This window comes from Epinephelus lanceolatus, chromosome 22 (genome assembly GCF_041903045.1).
Source record: "Epinephelus lanceolatus isolate andai-2023 chromosome 22, ASM4190304v1, whole genome shotgun sequence".
Taxonomy (NCBI): Eukaryota; Metazoa; Chordata; class Actinopteri; order Perciformes; family Serranidae; genus Epinephelus; species Epinephelus lanceolatus.
In genome coordinates this window covers 2,565,795-2,588,608 of record NC_135755.1, presented here as the reverse complement: position 1 = coordinate 2,588,608, position 22,814 = coordinate 2,565,795, and the positions used below count along the sequence as shown (strand labels likewise).

Genomic DNA, 22,814 nt, shown 5'->3' with positions numbered 1-22,814 from the left:
TTGTATTTGATAAGGCCGATAAAAAGCAAATGTAATCTGTAACTAAATACTTTTGAGTGGAGTAATTTTGTATTTAAAATACTCAAAATACTTTCTCCATGAACCAAAAAACAAAAACAATAGGCTACACATTCTTATAATATTGGATGTAACAATATATTTTTTAAAAAATATATTTGTATCTATATGTTTATTTAAACTTGGGCCCTTCAATGACCTAGTGGTCTGTTTTACTGGACTGTGCATCACATAGGAAACTGTATGTTGTTGTGGTTGATGCTTGGGATGAGTCTGCTACAAATGAATTGCCTCACGTGGGATCAATAAAGTGTCTGAATCTAAATCTGAATCAATCAATAATATTTTAGGGTAGCCTACATGTCCCTAGCTTTGTTTTCTAGTTTTCATTTGAAACAAGTTGAACACAGGGCTCCAAAGGCTCCAAGTTAGACAGCAAACAAGTGAACTAGCTACAGTAGCTACAGTATGTTGCTGCTGTTCAGCTCGACCGTTGGTGACAGTTCACAGCACAGCTAGACTAGACTTGTCAGGCATGCTGCTCACGTGGATGGACCCACACTACCAGCAGACTACCTTGCTGCTCACGTCTTCCAAGTTCAACAGATTGTCTGTCAAGGTAAATATTTATCTGAGTGTGACAGATGTGAACTGGCTTGATGCATGATTTATGTCTGGGTCTGGCTACATAGCCTATTGTATAAATACATGGGGATGATAGTTATAATATCAAGCTAGCGATGCTTATGCTAATTGTCTAGGTTAGCGCTGCTACAAAGAAAAAGAAAAAAGTATTTTCTGTTTTTGAAAATACAAAATACATGTATTTTATTTTGATACATTTTCTGACACCAGTGTTTTGTATTTTATTTTGATACATTTATTTGAGGGGTATTTTGTATTTTGTATCAAAATACATTTTGATGTATTTTTGCCCATCTCTGAGTGTCGGGTTGATGAGTGACAGAATTTGAATTTTCCCTGAAACATTTGACCTGCATGTTTGTGCTCATCTTATCCACTTTCCGAGCCTGGATACGATCAGGAGGCTGCAGCAGGAGGTGGTGACAGAAAGTGTACAGCACATACAGGCTGCAGACGTTAACACACGGAGGGCTCAGAGGTTTCCGAGGACCTGACATGAAAAGCCCCTACTTCCAGAAAAAGTGCGTTGATTGCCTTACGTCGGACCTTGGACGTAAGCAAACATGCATGCCCGCAAGCAGATTTTTGCTCATTGTTAGCCTTGCTGGCTAAATGAAGAGGTCAAAGACGTTTTGCTAACATACGGTGTTGGCACTGTTCCTAATTCTACGTGTAATTATACAGGGAATATTCAAATTACATGTAGCAGTGGACAATTTGCTTAAAGACGTCTTTGAGATGTATTTTGACTCACTGGTAGTGAAGGGGGCCATTGCTGTAACGTCATGCCACGTCAACTCGGGGTCCTCGGGTTGCTACTCTTCTGCACAACGTTCCGAGCGAAAAATTCCGCTCCGACCACGTGTTCAAAGCACTGTTTCCCTGAGTTAATGGTCGGGACCTTATTACCCACCTCCGACCTTATGAACGCCGCTCAAGGGCCGAGCTGTGACTGAATAAACTGTGTGGGCGTCTTAGTGACATCAGAAGATCGTCTCTTATTAACTTTACACTGCTCTACATAGCTGCAATAATACAGCACATTCTGAATCCCCTCTGCAGCCTATATTTAGTGACAGCCAAACAAAGCCTCATGAACCACTGTCTTTATTTTCTGAGCCCACCAGATGGCGCCCTCTTTTTACACTTTTATAAATGTCAGTGTGTTTCCATTAACACACCTGCAACATCTTCAACATCTCCTGCTCTGCGTCTGCGTCCTGACACAGCGGGGATCAGGAGCTGGCCTCCGGTTTGGTTTTGGTTTAGCCAACACACACACGTGGTTACGTTAAGCCAAAACACACACGTGGTTACATTTAGCAAACACACACATGGTTACGTTTAGCCAATACACACATGTGGTTACGTTTAGCCAACACACACATGGTTACATTTAGCCAACACACACACGTGGTTACGTTTAGCCAACACACACATGGTTACATTTAGCCAACACACACACGTGGTTACGTTTAGCCAACACACACATGGTTACATTTAGCCAACACACACACGTGGTTACGTTTAGCCAACACACACACGTGGTTACATTTAGCCAACACACACACGTGGTTACGTTTAGCCAACACACACACGTGGTTACGTTTAGCCAAAACACACACATGGTTACGTTTAGCCAACACACACACACGTGGTTATGTTTAGCTGACACGCACACGTGGTTACGTTTAGCCGACACGCACACGTGGTTACGTTTAGCCAAAACACGCACACGTGGTTACGTTTAGCCAAAACACACACATGGTTACGTTTAGCAATTACACACGTGGTTACGTTTAGCCGACACGCACACGTGGTTACGTTTAGCCAACACACACACGTGGTTACGTTTAGCCAACACACACACATGGTTACGTTTAGCCGACACGCAGACGTGGTTACGTTTACATCTTCAACATCTCCTGCTCTGCGTCTGCGTCCTGAAACAGCGGGGATCAGGAGCTGGCCTCCGGTTTGGTTTTGTCCTCATCCTGGTGATGGACACATCCGGGTGATGTGGTTACATTTAGCCAACACACACGTGGTTACATTTAGCCAACACACACATGGTTACATTTAGCCAACACACACACGTGGTTACGTTAAGCCAAAACACACACATGGTTACATTTAGCAAACACACACACGTGGTTATGTTTAGCCAAAACACACACACGTGGTTATGTTTAGCCGACACACACACATGGTTACGTTTAGCCAATACACACACGTGGTTACGTTTAGCCAACACACACACATGGTTATGTTTAGCCGACACGCACACGTGGTTACGTTTAGCCAAAATACACACGTGGTTACGTTTAGCCAACACGCACACGTGGTTACATTTAGCCAAAACACACACATGGTTACGTTTAGCCAATACACACACGTGGTTACGTTTAGCCAACACACACATGGTTACATTTAGCCAACACACACACGTGGTTACGTTTAGCCAACACACACACGTGGTTACGTTTAGCCAAAACACACACGTGGTTACGTTTAGCCAACACACACACACGTGGTTATGTTTAGCTGACACGCACACGTGGTTACATTTAGCCAAAACACACACATGGTTACGTTTAGCCAATACACACATGTGGTTACGTTTAGCCAACACACACATGGTTACATTTAGCCAACACACACACGTGGTTACGTTTAGCCAACACACACACGTGGTTACGTTTAGCCAAAACACACACATGGTTACGTTTAGCCAACACACACACACGTGGTTATGTTTAGCTGACACGCACACGTGGTTACGTTTAGCCGACACGCACACGTGGTTACGTTTAGCCAAAACACGCACACGTGGTTACGTTTAGCCAAAACACACACATGGTTACGTTTAGCAATTACACACGTGGTTACGTTTAGCCGACACGCACACGTGGTTACGTTTAGCCAACACACACACGTGGTTACGTTTAGCCAACACACACACATGGTTACGTTTAGCCGACACGCAGACGTGGTTACGTTTAGCCGACACGCAGACGTGGTTACGTTTAGCCGACACACACACGTGGTTACGTTTAGCCAACACACACGTGGTTACGTTTAGCCAACACACACGTGGTTACGTTTAGCCAAAACACACACGTGGTTACGTTTAGCCGACACGCACACGTGGTTACGTTTAGCCAAAACACACACGTGGTTACGTTTAGCCGACACACACACATGGTTACGTTTAGCCAATACACACACGTGGTTACGTTTAGCCAATACACACACGTGGTTACGTTTAGCCGACACGCACACGTGGTTATGTTTAGCCAACACACACATGGTTACATTTAGCCAACACACACACGTGGTTACGTTTAGCCGACACGCACACGTGGTTACGTTTAGCCAACACACACATGGTTACATTTAGCCAACACACACATGTGGTTACGTTTAGCCAACACACACACGTGGTTACGTTTAGCCAAAACACACACGTGGTTATGTTTAGCTGACACGCACACGTGGTTACGTTTAGCCGACACGCACACGTGGTTACGTTTAGCCAAAACACACACATGGTTACGTTTAGCCAATACACACACGTGGTTACGTTTAGCCGACATGCACACGTGGTTACGTTTAGCCAACACACACACGTGGTTACGTTTAGCCGACACGCAGACGTGGTTACGTTTAGCCGACACGCACACGTGGTTACGTTTAGCCAACACACACACGTGGTTACGTTTAGCCAAAACACACACGTGGTTACGTTTAGCCGACACGCACAGGTGGTTACGTTTAGCCAAAACACACACGTGGTTACATTTAGCCGACACGCACACGTGGTTACGTTTAGCCAACACACACACGTGGTTACGTTTAGCCGACACGCACATGTGGTTACGTTTAGCCAAAACACACATGTGGTTACGTTTAGCTGACACGCACACGTGGTTACGTTTAGCCAAAACACAAACGTGGTTACGTTTAGCCGACACGCACACGTGGTTACGTTTAGCCGACACGCACACGTGGTTACGTTTAGCCAAAACACAAACGTGGTTACGTTTAGCCAAAACACACACGTGGTTACGTTTAGCCGACACACACACGTGGTTACGTTTAGGACAAAAGAACAGGGTCTGGCTTTACAGTTTTACAGGAAGTGAAGTCCCTCCTGCCGACCCTACTCACATGTTCGCTTGCTTAACTTACATTGTTGACGCTGCTGGGTGCTGTTACACAATAACGCTGACCAGCAGCGAATCATGCTGATGTCAACGGACGGCTATTTTCATTGGTGCCTGGTGCTGGAAGTCACTGATAAAACACCAGTATTCAACTGGTGTAAACAGGGCCTCAACATCATGACACTCAGTGTTCAGGTGCCAACTTTAACAACCCTCCTGGAGTGTTTTCAGCTCATCTTCCTCGTCAAAGTGTTTTTTGTTATTGTGTTTAACCAGATCCTCTGTGCTAATAAACCTAACTAACTGACCTATTTTCTTGCTGACTGCCTCAGAGAAAACCACGCAGCTAGAGAGGTTACATACAGAGAGGAAGTGGGCGGGGTTATGTGCTCTGACAGAAAACTTCTGAGAACAGTTGTTACATGACGAGGATGGAGAATGAAGCGAACATCTCCTCTGCTCCGTAAGTACATCTGAGCTGCATTTCAATTAATGTACATATCTGTGTTGAATGATTGACAGCGTGGTTCATATTTGAAGGGTTTGAAAACTTTTTACTATTTAAAGGTTTTTTGATCAGCATGGGGGAAAGTCTGTAAAAGTAAAAACTAAAAAACATGACTGACCGATATAATGAGCAAACAGGCAGAAAGATCCACTCTTTAAAAGTTTAGACAGACTGATCTTCATAATTATTGCACAAGCACAATGAAATCTGACGGCCTTCCTATATAAAACATCACACCTTTGCTCACAGGTTATGTTGCACTTTACGCTGATGGGTGAGACTCAAGTTTTGCACGAAGAGTTCACAGTGTGCTTCATAAATCTAAAGTCAGGTAAATTATATTCTGATGGTCAAAATCCTAATTTCATAAATATCAAGAAGATATCACAACAAAAATCAGTTGCATGGGAATCACCTTGATAACCACAGTAAACTTACTCTACTTGTTTACTCACTTTAACAGGAGGTAAAGAAGTTACAACATTGACCACACAGCTTATTAAACTATCTAACATCACACATTTGATGGACGACACTGCAGCTACAGTGTTAAAATCAATTGGATTTACATTCCCTTGTCCACGTCACTAAAGGCCCTGACACACCAAGCCGACAGTCGGCCGTCGACCAAAGTCGGAGCTTGTCGGTGAGAGAGATCACTCTGATTGGCTGTTCAGGTTTTATTTCCTCGCCCCTGTAGCGAGTGAATCTGCCTGTAGTGAAACCGGGGCTAACCGGTGCTTCCTCCTCAGGCTCCACTTCACTCAGCTGCCCCACAGACCCGCTGCTTCTTCACACTTTAACCTGAATAACAAACCGGAGCTAGCTGGGAGCGGCTAGCGGAGTGTTAGCCGCAGCATGACCGGAGGGAAGCACAGCCAGTTAGCCTCCGCTAGTCTCTGAGCTAGCCCCGGCTCTCCGTTTGGATCCAACCGGAGCACCGAGCCCTGGTTTGTTATTCAGGTTAAAGTGGGAAGAAGCAGCGGGTTTATCGGGCAGCTGAGTGAAGTGGAGCCTGCGGAGGAAACACCGGGACCGTCTGGATGTAATAGTCCGTGGAGGTGCTGCGGTGCTCGGCTGCACAGATAGGAAACCCCTCGGCTGACAGGATGTACCACTCTCTCACTCCGCTCTCTCTCACGCAGGCGCAGAACGTACGTGCTACTTGGCCGTCGGATGTAGTCCGTGTAGTGTGTTCAAATGCAACTGACACAGGGCGACGTGAGGCGACGTAGACGACGCAACAGTTGGCTTTTGTCACCGCTAGTTCTTTGATGTCGGTTTGGTGTGTCCGCACCTTTAAACAACTCACAGGTCTTCTCTGGGATAAAACTGGAAAATAAATAAACCATGAAGGGTTCAGTCTCGACACACAAGCGTCCCTTGTTTTTTTTTTTACACACTGGAGTCTCCCATGTTCCTGTCATGTGCACTAACATGCAAACAGCAGCTCACTGTGCTCAGAAATGTAAAGTTATGAAGAACTTGCTCCAACAGCCCTTTAAGATTATGAATAATGGATCTGTAAAGCAGACGACGCGGAGGTGCAGTGGTTAGCATTGTTGCCTTACAGTTATAAGGTTCCTGGTTTGAACGCGGGGTGGGGCAGCCCCTCCGCGTGTAGTTTACGTGTGTCAGCGTGGGTTTCCTCCAGGTGCTCCAGCTTCCTCCCACAGTCTAAAGACATGCACGTTAATTGGTGACCCTAAATTGCCCCTAGGTGTGAATGTGAGTGTGAATGGTTGTCTGTCTCTGAGGCCCTTTTTAAACAGGAGTTGTGCAAATTTGCAGGAAAGCCCAGTCAGTGTTTTTTCAGCATTGGCAGTATAAAAACAAAATCGGGAGTGCAGCAAAATGCCGCCTACCTACTTTTGTTTATACAGAATGTGCCTTTTTCGGGGCAATGGGGGGCGTGAGCAAGTAACAAAACCTGTAGCTCAGCGTGTGACGTAAACAGTGACGTGGGAGGGAAGCCGCGGCTGGTCAGTCCTTCGGCGATTCTCTCGTAAGTCGACCCGTCCTTCACCGTCCCCGTCATCTGACGGTTAATGGCCTCTTCGTTTGCGAGGACAAGGAGGGCGCGCAATTCCTTGTCTCCCCAGTTGCTCATCTTTACAGTGTCTGTCAGGTTTGTGTTTCCCTCTTGCTACTAGCTGCTCGCTAATTCCTGCTATCAGCTGTTTCCTGTTTATCCACCGCCAGTGGCTCGCACGTGCGGCGTCATCAGCAGCTCCTCCCACAAGTCATCAGCAGCTCCTCCCACAAGTCATCAACAGCTCCTCCTACAAGTCATCAACAGCTCCTCCTACAAGTCATCAACAGCTCCTCCTACAAGTCATCAACAGCTCCTCCCACAAGTCATCAACAGCCCCTCCTGTGGCAGAAGGCCGCCTCGGTCTGTTTAAACCAAAAAGGATCCACCAATATGTCTACCCTATGAGGAGGAAAACTGGGTGCCTCGGATCAACTCGCCAATCCGGCTCTGTGTGTCTAAACGCTCGCAGCTTTCCTGCAAAACGGCCCAACATTCGCCGAAAATCTGGCAGTGTAAAAGGGGCTCGTGTGTCAGTCCTGTGATAGTCTGGTGACCTGCCCAGGGTGAGCCCCGCCTCTCGCCCAATATCAGTTGGGATAGGCTCCACCCCCCTACAGGATAGGTGGCTATGGAAAGAGAGTGAATGGATCTGTTAAGCAGTAGCTGCATCTACAGTTGTATGATTGGATTGATCTGTAGTTCTGTGACAAAACATTATGTTTATTTGACCTTGGCAGTTTTACCTTTTTTTGTTTTTACTGGCCTTTTCTTTTTTTGACCTGGTCTTGTTTTCACTTTGTGTCTGTCTTTGGACAGATTTTGCGTCATGACCATTCAAGATGCAAGATGAAAGTTAAGGTAAAGTTCGAAGAGCTGAGTGGTACAAGCAAGGTGGTAGGAAGCACAGGGGTAGGAAGTAGGGAAGGAGGCATTGGCCATATTCAGCGGATCGCTCTGTCGCTGCTGCTGTGATCCTGTCTCTAGTTTATTTTTGGCTTTTATTTGTTACACACACACACGTATGCATGTATAGCTGTGTGTATTATGTATGTATGTGCATACAGTTGTGACATATCAAAGCTTGAATGAACCCGTGTGTCATTTCCTTTCAGTGTTGACCTCACTGCTCTGCTGCAGAACAAACTCAGGTCAGTAACATCAGTGCTGCTTATGTTCATGATGATGACTTAGGTTCGTTCAAATCAAGAATAACTTTTTGACCGTCATATCCAGTGAATGAAAGTAACATTACAGATATCTTACCAAAAAAATGACTCAATACGTCACCTATTAGAATATTGCCTATGAAAAAGTCTTGAAGTATCTGATGTTTAAGTGTCACAAGTATTTTTATGAATAATGTAATTAAGAATTGAAAGAAAAAGTAAATGTTAATTAAAAAAAACAAGCAGTCAGAATTCTGCAGATTATTAAGTTTATTTTTTCTTAACATTTAAACGCAACATGTTCTCATCCCAGCTCATTAAATACTGCCGCTTCGTCAGAGGGCCTACACGTCTAAATATGACGTGCTAGGTACCCTCCTGCATCAGGTTTGGACGTTCTAGGACAGTGTCTCAATATATGCTCATTGTGTCTTTTCAAAATACACTTCCATCTTCACAGGACATGCACAGTTTCTGCTCGTTGGATGCGTCTTTTTCAAAATGAACCTACTATGTAGGTAAAACATTTTGTTTTAAAGTTTAGTTCCTCAAATTCAGGCAACAAAAGCACATAGCAACCAAAACCAGGTCGTCAACAAATGTTGTGGTTAGGGCCAGGCAACAAAAAGCATGTGATTATGTTAAGAAAAAAAACATCTTGGTTAGACTCTGTATTCAAACAGGAAGCAAACACCAGCCTGCTGGGTGAAAGTCCAGGGTTTGCTGGATTCATCTGCTGCCCTTTGTACTGACTTTCCAGCTCCCTATATCACGTCGTTACTGGTAGCATTTCAATCAGACATCGTCCAGCGGTGTATTAAATTACAGCGACAGGTGCCATTCAGCTGACCAGCAGTGTATCATACTGGCCGCATTACACACTGATGCCAATGATGGCTTTTTTATGGTCAGGTGTCTGACGCCAAAATCATTGACAAAGCAACGGTATTTAATGACTTTGGGAGTACAGGTTGCATTACTAGTTGCTTTGCACACACCACCATACCACATCATGACGCTAGCTTTAACCTCATATTGGTCCATGGTTTTTGTTTCTTTTTTTGTGACACCTCCTGAGGTCATTATGTTTTGCTCAAACTACACTGACTCCCTGCAGCCTCTCTGACTGTGAGTCCCAGCAGCTCTCAGCTGTTTGAAGGAGACTCTGTCTCTCTGAGCTGTGAGGAGGACGACAGCTCTGCTGGATGGATTCTGAGGAGGAACACAACCACAGACACCAGAACTGAATGTGGAGCTGGCTGGGGAAGATCAGCTGGTTCTGTCTGTAACATCAGCTACATGGATCCATTGGACAGTGGAGTTTACTGGTGTGAGTCCACAGAGGGAGCAACCAGTAAGAGCATCACCATCAGTGTCACTGGTAAGATCAGACTGTGGAGTCAGTGTTGATGAAGCTGTGTGTAAATGGATGAAATGCTGTAGTTTGTCTCTGTGTTGAGGTGGATCAGTGATCCTGCAGAGTCCTGTCCTCCCTGTGATGGAGGGACATGATGTCACTCTGCACTGTAAAACAAAGACGTCCTCCAACCTCCCAGCTGCTTTCTATAAAGATGGCTCCTTCATCAGGACTGAGCCTGCAGGTCACATGACCATCCGCCATGTAACCAGGTCTGATGAAGGCCTCTACAAGTGTGACATCACAGGTCATGGAGAGTCTCCACCCAGCTGGCTCACTGTCACAGGTCAGGAACATTATTCTTGCTTTCATCTCTTGCACCAGTGTTCTGTATTCCCCGTCCCTGGTCCTATTCTCGTTATGTGGTCGCACATATTTTCCAATTTTTTTCTTGTTGTCTAGCTAAAAACAACAAACACAGGAAGTCTTCTTGCTGTAGCGAGGTCGCCATTTTCTTTTTTCTGATGTACATGCTTCTTTTTCCTCTTGATTTTTGTGGCAGAATGGAATATGGATGGAGTGTGTAAAGAGCGCAGGGGAGGAGTGCGGAGCTGCTCGGACTCTTCAAGAATATTTAAAGCTTATTTAAAAGATAATAAGAGTTAGTGTGTAACAATTAAAAAGGGAGGAGAGAGGGTGAGACGAGAACAGCGTTGTTCAATTTTGTGAAAAGAAGAAGAAGTCACTTAAGTGATCATTTTGGTGGAATAATAATGCTCTGTTTTCATTTCTATATTTTTGCTATTGTAGGGAAACCCATCACTGCTCCTCCCCCTGGTCACTCCTCTGCTCCTGCCTCTGTGCTGTGGTCCACTGGTTCAGTCTGTGTTCTGGTGCTGCTGGTTCTACTGGTTCTACTGGTGAGACGATGCATCCACAGCAAATGTAAAGGTTAGACTCAGACACAATAGTGCCACATTTTAACCCTTACTGTTTCCTGTTTCTTATCTTTATGAACATTTCAGTGCAGCGTAAACATAATTACAAGTCCTACTTTTTAAACTCTGATTACAAAATGTTTATTAAAGTCAAATGTCTGTTTGGATTCTCATAAATTACACTGCTTACCCACGAGGTCCATTTAGTTTGCTCTGGAGCTTTCTCTTCGTATCACATGGTCTTCCTCAGCAGATGAAGTTTCAAACTGTTGACGATCAGATTTCCATTTTACTGAACGTTGAGGTTAAAACTGATTAATTTCTGTTATTTTTTGATTCATTTCAGTTGCTGAAGTTAGAGATGATGACATCACAGATCACATCACATACAGCAATGTCTCAGTATCACGTAACAGACGGCGCAGAGGTGATGGGGGTTTTATTGATTTTAAGGGGACTTTCAGGGACAGTGACTGTGTGTGTGTGTGTGTTTTTTCTCTTATATCCTTGTGAGGACCGTGTTAAGTTCTACATTCTTGTTTGGGTCGTGTTGTTGATCATGTATGTAGCAGATGAACACGGTGGTTAAGCTGTGTGGACTGACACTGAGGCGGACAGCTGGTTTATGTGAGTATTGGTGGTTTAGCACCAGACTGGGTTTCTGCATGAAAGTCTGTTGTTTCTGTTTACTGTTATATTCAGGTTTAAGACCTTGTGAGGACATTTTGAAATAATTAAGATATTTGAGAAAACTTGCTCATTTAATAAATGAACAGCAGTGTGACTGCAGGTCGGTTGGGTGTTAAAAGATGTTTTGTACCCTGTGGTTAACAGAAGCTAGCAGCTCTGTGGTCGTCCAGTTTCCTGTTTCTGAGAAAACACTTCAGCGACCTGCAAACATTTCACTGCAGGGCCGTGAACAAAACTAAGACATGATGTGAATTATAAATGTGCAACTTTACAAATCTCCGTATATAGTAGCAGTAGCTATACAAACTGCACTGGTATCAGATGCACTACCTGCAGTCATGTAAGTTGCATACGTACTTTATCTTCCAGAGAGCGACCCAGCTGCAGCCAAGTCAGCAGTGAAAAGTCCAGAAGACGTGAATCATGGACAATTTGTGTCTGAAGACATGACATCAAACAGGACGAGAGGTACAGCTGTTTGTCTTTGTTGCTGAGTCAACACGTTCTCATCTCAAGCTGTCACATGTCGCTCTTTTGTCAGTGGACTTTCACGTCGACATATGATGCACTAGGTATCCTCCATGACAGAGACAGAGAGACAGAGAGAGAGATGCAGGACAGACGGTAATGACAGTAGCTTACAACAACATTAATGAAAGTAATAATATTATAATTAATAATAATATATTAATATCTGGCAGTATACATGTGTGACAATAGTCATATGTGTATAATAACAGTAGAAGTATGACTAATGACTAATGATGGCAGCAGCAGCAGGAGGCATCTGGCAGGACCACGGCAGCAGCACAACCACACACGTCACGCTGTCCAGGCACCGCTGTGATATGAGTTATTCTGAGAGACAGTGGAGCACAAAGGCTCCGGAGAAGAAGCTGAGTTAGTGACATCCAGAATGGCCGAGTTAGCAAGATGCAGTAATAGGATGAGAGTGAGAGAGAGAGAGAGAGAGAGAGAGAGAGAGAGGGAGAGAGAGGGAGAGAGAGAGAGAGAGAGAAGGAGAGAAGGTGCCCGGTGTATTATAGGGGGTCCTCCGGCAGACTAGGCCTAAGTCAGCCTAACTAGGGGCTGGTACAGGGCAAGCCTGAGCCAGCCCTAACTATAAGCTTTATCAAAGAGGAAAGTCTTAAGTCTAGTCTTAAATGTGGAGACGGTGTCTGCCTCCCGGACCGTAACAGGAAGATGATCTACTCACCCATATGCCGAGGGAGGCTCAGGTGAAGTTTTAGAGTCCTCACATCACTTGCAGAGATCCAAGGGGAGAGGAGGTAGCAACACAACTCCACCTAATGGAGGCTGACGGCGCCCCAGATTCAAACAGCCTCCATTAGGTGGAGTTGTGTTGCTGCCTCCTCTCCCCTTGGATCTCTGCAAGTGATGTGAGGACTCTAAAACTTCACCTGAGCCTCCCTCGGCATATGGGTGAGTAGATAATGGCTGAATTTTCATTTTTGGGTGCACTATCCCTTTAACTAGGACTTTAAGAAAAAAAAAACTAATTAGGTTAATAAAAAGGGTTAATAATGACAAATTAAACCTCATCACACATAATAAATCACAAAATAAGTCTAGTTACAAATAAGAATTAAGTAACCGTTACCGTTTTCAAAGCACCAAAGTGCTGGTGCAGGATCAGGGATCCACTCAGTGACTGGATGAATCTGCAGTCAGACAGCAGAGAGAACGGGATGTCTCAGTTTTGACCCTTAGCAACATCATGCTGCTGAGGGACGGCAACATGTTTCTACGTAAAACCATGGCAGCTACTTCCTCCTGTTGAGTGTGCTGTGGTGTGAGGTGCCAGTCTGGTCCACTTCAGCCGATGGTTATGTGTCTGTCTGTTTTTTGCCGTGTGGTGAAGTGTGCCAGCTGCAGCCACTCAGTTTCCTGTTTCTGATAAATACCCTGCAGTAATATAAAGACATTCACAGTGCGTTTTTCTGAGCAGAAAGACAACTGCAGCCATACATGCCCTCTAAAATAAATCGGACATTAATTCTACACGGACGATCACCCTGCAGCAGCAGTGTATGATATTTGTACTTCACCTGCAGTGATGTTGTTGCATGTGTTTGATTTTGCAGTCAGTGAACCAGCTGCAGTTTACTCAGCAGTGAGAAGGACAGAAGATGTCAGTTACGGACAAGTGGTTATCAAAGACGTCAAATCAAAGAGGACGAGAGGTACAGCTGCATTTCTGTCTTTGTTTTTAACCTATGTGCTGTCAGTTAGCGTGCTGCTAATGCTACCATGTGACCAGCATATGGGCCTTTAAAGCAGTGGTTCCCAACTGGTCCAGATTTCTCCTCAGTCATCAGTTCAAGGTCCTCACAGTTTAAAACACTCGGTGTCACACTTGTGTTTGGCCACATGGTCGAGTTAGTGTGCTGTCTGCTACACACTCACAGCAGGAAACAGCACTTCAAAATAAAAGCTCTGAGCCAGAAATTTTCTTGACAGATTTGCCAGTCGCCTGTGGTCCATTTAGAATCGACCTGCGACCCACCAGCTGGGACCCACTGCTTTAGACTGAGGAGTAAAACAGTCCCACTGTAACCAGTCCAAGTGTGTCCAAGTTCTCATGTTGTTTAAACTGTGTGTGTGTTCAGAGCCTCCAGCAGAGCCACAGGTCGTCTACTCTTCACTGAGGTAGACCTTCACACCTTCACACCAGTCCAACCAGTGAAGTCCAGCTGGCCTGTCACTGGTCCCCACAGCCCCTCACACCTCAGGACATTCATGGGCTTTATTTCTTATAATAAATATGTGAAAGTTAAATGAGACTGGTGCAGCTACAGAGAGACAAACAGCTTCACTTTACACATTATTGTTTTACTTTTCTTTGGATAAATAACTTGTTAAATACTTATTTGTTTAGGTGGTAGTGTTTCAGTAGGGTGAAGAACACCGACATGTTTCTACTGAACAGAAAGCTGCTGATAATAATGAACTTTACTGCTCTAATATTGATATCAAGTGGTGTCTCTGCAGGATCAATAAACTCTGGTATCTCTGCCTGTCCTCCTCGTGTGCTTCTGTGGGTTTCACTAAGCTGACACATGGAACATTTGACTTGTTCTGGTTTGGTTGTGGCTAACCGCTCGGTGCAGACAACACAACAAACACACCGCAGACTATAAACAGCAGCACAAAAAAAAAAGAAGGCGCCATCTAGTGGGCTCCGAAAATAAAGAAACTTGTTCATGAGGCTTCAGCTGGCCGTCACTACACACAAGCAGCAGACACACACAGATTTATTTATTTATTCGTTTATTTTTTTATCAGGGACCATGTACAGAGAACATTGGACTCAACAGAGTAAAGATGCACTGCACCAGATTATAGCGTTTTAGCTAGCTTCCATCTGCAGTCCCTGAGGCAGGCAAAAGAAGAAATAACAAGAGAAAAATTTAAATATTACAAAGAGACATATAGATAATAGATACATGTCAGATCTCTCAATTATATGTTCTTTTCCTCCGTCTCACTGAAGACACGAGGAGAGAAAAAGAAGGTGTTTTTTCTTTTAGAGAAATTAGACATCTTATCTGAAGCCATGACGTCACAGGAAGAGAACAGCTGACTCGCAGCCAGAGAAGTTGCCAGTCTGCTTTAGTGACGGCCAAATGAAGCCTCATGAACCGCTGTCTTTTTACCACCCATTTTTATTCCTTGGCTTTCAGCTCAGCGAGACTCTGCTCTTGTTTGAGTATTTTTAATTGTTTTATGTCTTATGTTTTTATGTTTATGTACAGCACCTTGTTTCAGCTGTTGTTGTTTTTAAAGAGCTCTATAATTTAAGTTGAGTTGAGAGTCTTTATTTGCTGAGCCCACTAGATGGCGCCCTCTTTTTGTTGTTGTTTTTACAAAGGGTTGAGAGCACACTGAATCTCTTGAGCCTCTTTCTTTAAACCAAGTGCACCATCTAGTGGGGTCAGAAAATAAAGATTGCCCTCAGCAGTGATAAGCTCCTCATCACGGAGAGGATGGCAGAATATTTATACACGTGCACGCCAGCATGTACATAAATATATTCAAATAAATAAAAGAGAAAAACCCAAATGATAAATGAATCATACGTAAAAATCCTGAAATCTGGTTGTTCAAAGGAAAAACATGATCATGTGATCGGATAAGATCTGGTAATCCAATCCAGTTTTTTATCTGGATCAAACCTCCAGTTTGTTGTTTAAAACATTTGAATAGGATAATCCAAAATATCAGGATCACCATGATCCCAGCAGAGGGCCGGATTCAGACTGGATTACAAAGAAAAATGAAATTAAAACTCAAAGTAGTCAAAAAAGAAAACTAAGAGAATGATAAAATGCATTTTTACAGTTTGTATTAAGTTATAATATGTTTCCATACACTTATTAAAAAGTTTATTTATGATGCATTGTATTTAATACATGCAATATATATGTTTAGGACTTTTTATTAATTAAAATCATAAAGAAATGAGATGTAAAATAAACTGTGAGCTGTGTGGTAAGGTCAAGACATTCATTTTAAAAAAACGTATGAATTAAAAATGTCAAAGGTGAAAACAGATAAAAGTTCAATAATTTAAAACTTATATCTGTACATACTGTATGTTCTTAATCTTTGCTGCCACCTGCTGGTCATTTTCGTTTTTTCTTCCTCAGTACAGGTCAGGCCCGGTGGAGTGAAGGCATAAAGACAAACAGAGCACAAAGTGTGTTGCTGCAGAAACACTAAGATAGTTGCTTTGCTATCTAACAGCAGCAGCAGCAGCCATCTTGTTCTCTGTTACTTGTGGCTCTGTGGTGGTGCAGTTGTTTATTTCATGCAGTACAGTGCAGCACTTGTTTTAGGAAAGACAATAGTGATTTTAAAGGCATCTGTTAAAAGGTCTTTACTGAAACATGTTACTTTATTTAGTGTTTCAGTTTCACAAACCAAAACCAAAAGCAAAAAAAGAGGTAAACTTGAGTAAATAACAAATTAAGTCTTAAATCTTTCTCTGTGTTCGTCTATGATGGAAGATATCTATATCAAATGTATCTGTCCTCAAACAGGCTACCCTTTAACCCTTTAAACTACAATATAAAGTCATCTATCACCATCAAATAGTCTCCAGCTAATCCGTCAATATCCAACACACATACACAGAAAAAAAAAACAATAATTCTGTTTCATTTGTGTGAATTTTGGCGCCCCCTGCATCCCAGTGAAAGTACTGGTAATCCCTGGATCAGAGTGATCTTATCCAGTTCTCTTTGGAACAACCGGGACAAAGGTGAGCTGGATTATGTGATCCATGGAAGAAAACAAATGGATTAACAAAACCAGATCGTTTCTGTCCAGATCACACCTTTTGACACACCTTAGTTTTCAGATCTGTATTTCAGCGGTGAGGGTGAACTGTATCGATGCCACAGGACTTTGGATCGGCTCTATGACTAGAGCGTCTGTGTTTGTTTTGCCTGCGTACTGCAGACCACTGACATGAGAGAAGATGGATAACGTTAGTGGAACGACAAGTAATTTCTTAATCTTGTATCATTTTTTGGTGATATGACTGACGCAAGTATTAGCTTTCTTGCTGTTACGGCAGGAAGTGCAATAGCAGCAAGGAAAAAAGCCCATTGGGCCGTCCGAACTTCCGCCGCGTGCAGTACGAGAAGTGTCTGCATGTACCAGCGTGTCACAGATATTTCGGATTCTGGAATAGACAACAAGGGCAAATTAGAAAACAAGTTTGTTTTTTTATTTTTGTGCACAGATGTTTTGAATAAACTGACATATTTTTGCATTGATCTCAGCCTGTGAATCTTTTCTGGGGCCGTCCAGCTCAGTTGAATTGGTGCGCAGGTATTTCTTCTGCCGTCCTCTCTTGAATGTCTACTGTAGGGCTGTCATGAGATCCGATACTTCGGTACCAAGTCGATGTCAACACGCAAAAAATATGTCGGTAGCTGTTTTTTTTTTCGGTACCGTAAATACCGGATACAACTTTGCCCTCAGCTTTGTTGTGCAAGTCGTGAGCGAATGGTTGCTGTATTAAACAAAAAACAAGAGTTTGGGTGTGTTGTGACCTCTCTCAGCCCCCGTAGACATCTCCCCCTTGACAAAGCGAGGCCTGACAGGCACATGTTTCATGTACTTACCCATTTGTAGTGCTAAATATTAATTCTCCAAGAGTTGGAATAATCACTGGCTCGCGAACCTGTCCACCCTGGGCTTTGGGTCCAGACTCACTTCTTCTTCTTTGGGATTTAGTGGAGACTTCCAAACACGGTGCACTACCTACAGTAACTAGTTATATTATTAATTTGATTATCTTGTTGGGAAAAAGATTTATTTTTAAAGCTGTTGATGTTGATTCTTTTAATATCAATCAATTCAGAATGTTTATTAAACGTTATTTTGTTTTGGAGGGATGTATTGCAAATGTAAGTGGGGATGTTGAAAAATATTTGGAAAGGTGGGACAGGTTTATTGAAGTACAAGGCTGGTAATAGTTTGTATTGATTTGAAATATGTTTTATTTTTGTTTTTCTACCTCTACTGTTCATGGTTTTGTTGCTTATTTAGGTGGTTAGGCCTGCTGATATACATTCATGATATATGTTCAGGTATGTGTTTGTTTTGGTGTGAGTTATGTCTGATTTGTGTTTATTTTATTTTATTTATTTGTATTTGGTGATTTATGTATGGTTCTGTCTAAATAAAATAAAAATAAAAACACGGCGCACTACCGCCACCAACTGTTCGGGTGTGGTTTGTATTTTGACGGGACAGCAGCGGCCCCTAGGCGAAGCGTCTGTTCGGTTTTGGTGTGAATACACGTGTGCTGCCGCTACGCTTGTGGATCGCTTGCGGTGTAAATGAGGCCTTAGAGTTAAAGTTTGAAACAGTTTTAATAAAGTAGTGAATTTAGAAATACATGAGTTCTGTTTTTTTTTATTTTTTTCGTGGTATCGAATGAGTATCGTGAATCGTGGAAATTCACTGGTATTGGTATCGACTATTGAAATTCTGGTATTGTGACAAGCCTAGTCTCATGGCAGCCTTAAAGCCCTCAACATGCCATGATAAAGAAAACCATCACATGGACCAACAGAGAGGTTGTGCACCATACTGAGCATGCTCAGTGATCCAAACACAGCCAGCTGCAGGACACTGACTGATGTTCAGCCTTTAACAGTGACAACAACACAGCATCACTGAGTGTCTTCATGACCGTCCAGACGCTCACAGACAAAAGGTGTGTATCAGCAGCTTCAACTCTATCACACATAAAGACTTTAGAAACCAAAAGCTTCCCTTAGTGAAAAACCCCAGAAGTTAAAGTGAAGTCAGTGAAGGTCGACTACGTGACTGTAAAGTTAAAAGACAACCTTTAGTCGTCTCTAACCTTCTCTGCTTCTGATGGCAGATAAAACTTGTCAGCTCACATTTTTGAAACGCCAGTGCATGGCATGTTGTGACATTCAGCCAGCGAGACAACAATGATAATGACAGACCTTTTCTCTAAGATCTTGAGACACCTGATCTCAGAGAAAAAAAAAACTGCAATACATAAAATGTATAGTTCTGTAAGTGACAGACACATGTGACACTGATTTCATGTTGCCATGTTGAGCGGGAATCCAGTCCTGTTTTTCTAGTTTAAAGTGGGACTGACCAAAAAAATTCTGGGTACTTTTTTACTCTCCTGGAGATTCATTTCCTGGCAGGGCAAAGATAGACTGTGACACATCATAAAACTCCTGTCCTTTCCTAAAGTTGTTGTTCAGCAGACAGACTCTTGTTTACACAACCAGTGCTGACCCGGAAAATGTCTCTCAAATTAACACGTACTGAGCAGGAAGAGACTCAAAATGACCACAAAGAGATGCAAAGGAACTGCAAAGAGACACACAACGACTAAAAAAAACAGACAAAATTGCCTCTGAGAGATACAGAATTAGGCACGGTGGTGTGGTGGTTAGCACTGTCGCCTCACAGCAAGAGGGTTGCCAGTTCGATCCCGGGTGTGGGAGCCCTTCTGTGCGGAGTTTGCATGTTCTCCCCATGTCAGCGTGGGTTCTCTCCGGGCACTCTGGCTTCCTCCCACAGTCCAAAGACGAAGCGGTTAGAAGATGAATGAATGAATGAATGAATGAATGAGATACAGAATTACATCACAGAGACCCCAACTACAAAACAACACAAAACAACCACAAAGCGACAAAGAGCAACTACAAAGAGATACAAAACAACAACTACTACAACATGCAAACATGCACATCCTGTGTAGGAGAGGTGGTGGGGCACTTTGCATATGTGAGCCGAGGGGCCCACTGTACCGGTTCTCCAGGATCCCCAGTGTTAGTTTACGTGAAGCAAAACAACCCAACAGGTGAAACAAAGACCTCAGGACAGCAGGGAGTGACTTTTCTTCTTGCCCTGGACAGACTCTGAAACATTGAACTTCAATACAACACGTGACACACCCAAACAGTGTGTTCTTTTGTTCCCTTTGTGGTGCCTCCACCCAGCCGAGTGTCTGCCATCATGCTGAGCACTGTCAGCACTCAGTGGTGTAGTCTATGTGACACGCAGGTATGCACTGTGTGTCCACTAAGGAACTCACTCCTGGAGGCAAAACAAAGTCTCTTAGTTACCTTGCCGCCTTATTAAGCATGGCACATGATGGCTTCCCATACAGCGGGGGCTGACGCTGACCATGACCTGACCTGCAGTGACCAGTTTGCAGTCATTTTTGCTGAAGTTTTTATTTTTCTCTTCCAAATAAATAATCACACCTTCATTTTGCACAGAACCTTTAAACAGTTTAAAAAATGCTTTGACAAACAAAGCAAGAACAGAAGTGGGAAACTCTGAGGGCAACACAACAACAGGAAGCAAAGCAGTCCTTCCAAACATAAGCAGGACAATAAATAAAGTAGTTGGGTCAAAGTTAAAACAAAAAAAAGGACAAAAAAAATGTGCAAAATGCAGGACACAAAATGTCACTATACATGAATACATAAAAGAACAAAACTAATAAAATCAATTGAAATCAACAACAACAGAAAAGAATTAAAAAAATTAACGTGATCAGTAAAATCTTAAAGGCGATGTGATGTCGTCTGTTAAAACCAGTAAGAAGCCGAGCTGCTGCGTTCTGAACTAGTTGATAAGATAAGATAAGATAAGATAAGATACACCTTTATTGATCCCATAATTGGGAAATTCCAGTGTTACAGCAGTCAAGGAGAAAGAGTCAGATTAAAAACATTCAAAATTTAAACTTAAAAAACTTAAAAACTAGGCATGCAATATAAAGTACAAAAATACAAGAAACGGCGATAAATAATAATAATAATGATAATAATAATAATAATAATAATAATAATAATAATAATTATAATTATAATGATGATGAGCAGTGGGTTAAAGAGCACATCTAGTGCTTTACACAAGAGACATGAACCAGACAAAAAGTCTTGGGTAGGATGGCTGATATAATTTCCTTGTCTGTCACTAATTTTCAGCGTACAAACAAATTGCTCTGGTTTTCCCCTGAAATAAGTTCAATAACAATATTTATGTATAAAATTAAACATTTATTTATAATCTTTATTCATATAATGACAAAGTTATTAGATAATTAACAATTAAACAGAAGCAAATGACTTAATTGAAACTGCAAAATGTCTATTAATGCTGTCAAAGTGCATCACTATATTCATTATATTATTTAGCATTTTTAATCTACCATCACACACACACACACACACACACACACACACACTGCTTACCTTCTATAGCCACAGAAGATATCCATAAACACATGAAGAGAGTCACACACCGCTCAGGTTTTGGTGCAGCCATGAGAACAGAGACACTGCTGCTGGTGTTTTCCACTGACACTGAACATGCCCAGTACAGGTGATAAATACCTGTGCAGAGAGAGGAGCAGTGGGAGGGGCTACCTGTGTCACCTACCTGTACCTGTGGTACATTATTTACATAAAAACAAAACTCTACATGAAATGTTCAAGAACACAGTGAAACATGCAGGAAAATGTCAATATGAAGACATTTAAAACTAAAATATAAAGAGATCGACAGAGAATTTCTGTTGTTCATCTGAAGGAAGAAATGCCATATAATAATAATAATAATGATAATTACAATAATAATAATAATAATAATAAGCTGTTAAATGGTAACTTGGTAACTAAAAACTATGAGGATAGAAAATAAGATAGTCATCTGGTGTAATGACTATCATAACATGCGGGTTATGTTTGCTTAGAAAATCCTGTTCAACCTGCCTCCATGCCGTCAGAAGTTGGCACATGGTGCCACCCTTCAGTTTCTCCTGCTCTCTGTTTTGACACAGTCAACAAATATGTAGAAGCATGAGCTGCACATTCTTTCACTCATCATAGTCACATCATTTAAATCACATTCAATTTACACTTTATATTGTTTACATTTTACATTTCCTGCCAGATTCGCTCGCAGCTCGTGGAAAAAACAGCCAAGCCAAAACACACTGGTCACAATTAAGTCATTTTGTAAATGACAAGTGTTGCTGAAGTTCTGACCTCCTCAGATTTCCTTGTGTTCTCAAATACTTTTTGTTTATTTCATTTAAAGATGTTTATCACGTGAAAGAAGGTTTTGTTAAACGTTGTTTCATAAATGCTTATTATTCAGTTTGTGCTCATGTGCACTGTGCTGCTTTGTGCTCGTGAAAAAATCTACCTGGATAAAAATAATAAGTAGCTCAGCTAAAAAGTAATCTTAGTAAACGTTACTGCGTTACATTATATTTAATAAATATTTCATTAGAGAACACAAAGTGTCATCATGACGTCACACAGGTTCTCTGCAGCCACTCTGCAGCCTGTTCAAACAACTGATTATTCATTATTAATATGAACAACACTACTCTGCAGCTTCAGAGACAAAACACAGACTGTTCAACTAAACTGACTGACAGTAAGGGCCTGTCCTGATACCCCCCCTTAGCCCTACCCCTAGATTTGTGTGTTCCCACGAGGAGTAGTGGTGTCCCAATTCCTTTTTGCGTGTAGGGGGCATAACGAGGGGTAGTGGGTATGAAACTAGCCCTTCGGAGCGAGGGATTTCAGATGCTGACTTGCCAGCGAGGGGTAGATGTCGCCATGGCTACCACTAAGCAAGAGACGGGGAAAATAGTTCATACATGTATGTATAATTTCTTAAAGAAACATGGAACTTTTGTAAAAATGTTTTCAAATAACTGTGTATTTGTGTAGAGA

At 42.5% G+C, this 22,814-nt stretch overlaps 1 protein-coding gene across 2 annotated transcripts; it reads left to right on the top strand.

Annotated features, from left to right (window-relative positions):
* Positions 1-5,161: 5,161 nt before the first annotated feature.
* On the top strand, positions 5,162-14,565 carry LOC117245728 (low affinity immunoglobulin gamma Fc region receptor III-like). Of its 2 annotated transcripts, XM_078164298.1 has the most exons (9): positions 5,162-5,292; positions 8,485-8,520; positions 9,656-9,919; positions 9,999-10,241; positions 10,706-10,846; positions 11,180-11,260; positions 11,893-11,991; positions 13,629-13,727; positions 14,154-14,565. In XM_078164298.1, the coding sequence occupies exons 1-9, from the start codon at positions 5,268-5,270 to the stop codon at positions 14,195-14,197; spliced, it is 1,032 nt and encodes a 343-aa protein (XP_078020424.1). In that variant the 5' UTR covers positions 5,162-5,267; the 3' UTR covers positions 14,198-14,565. The 2 variants fall into 2 exon arrangements, with proteins under 2 accessions (XP_078020424.1, XP_078020425.1); XM_078164299.1 differs by lacking the exon at positions 11,180-11,260 and having other exon boundaries at positions 5,169-5,292.
* Positions 14,566-22,814: the final 8,249 nt, after the last annotated feature.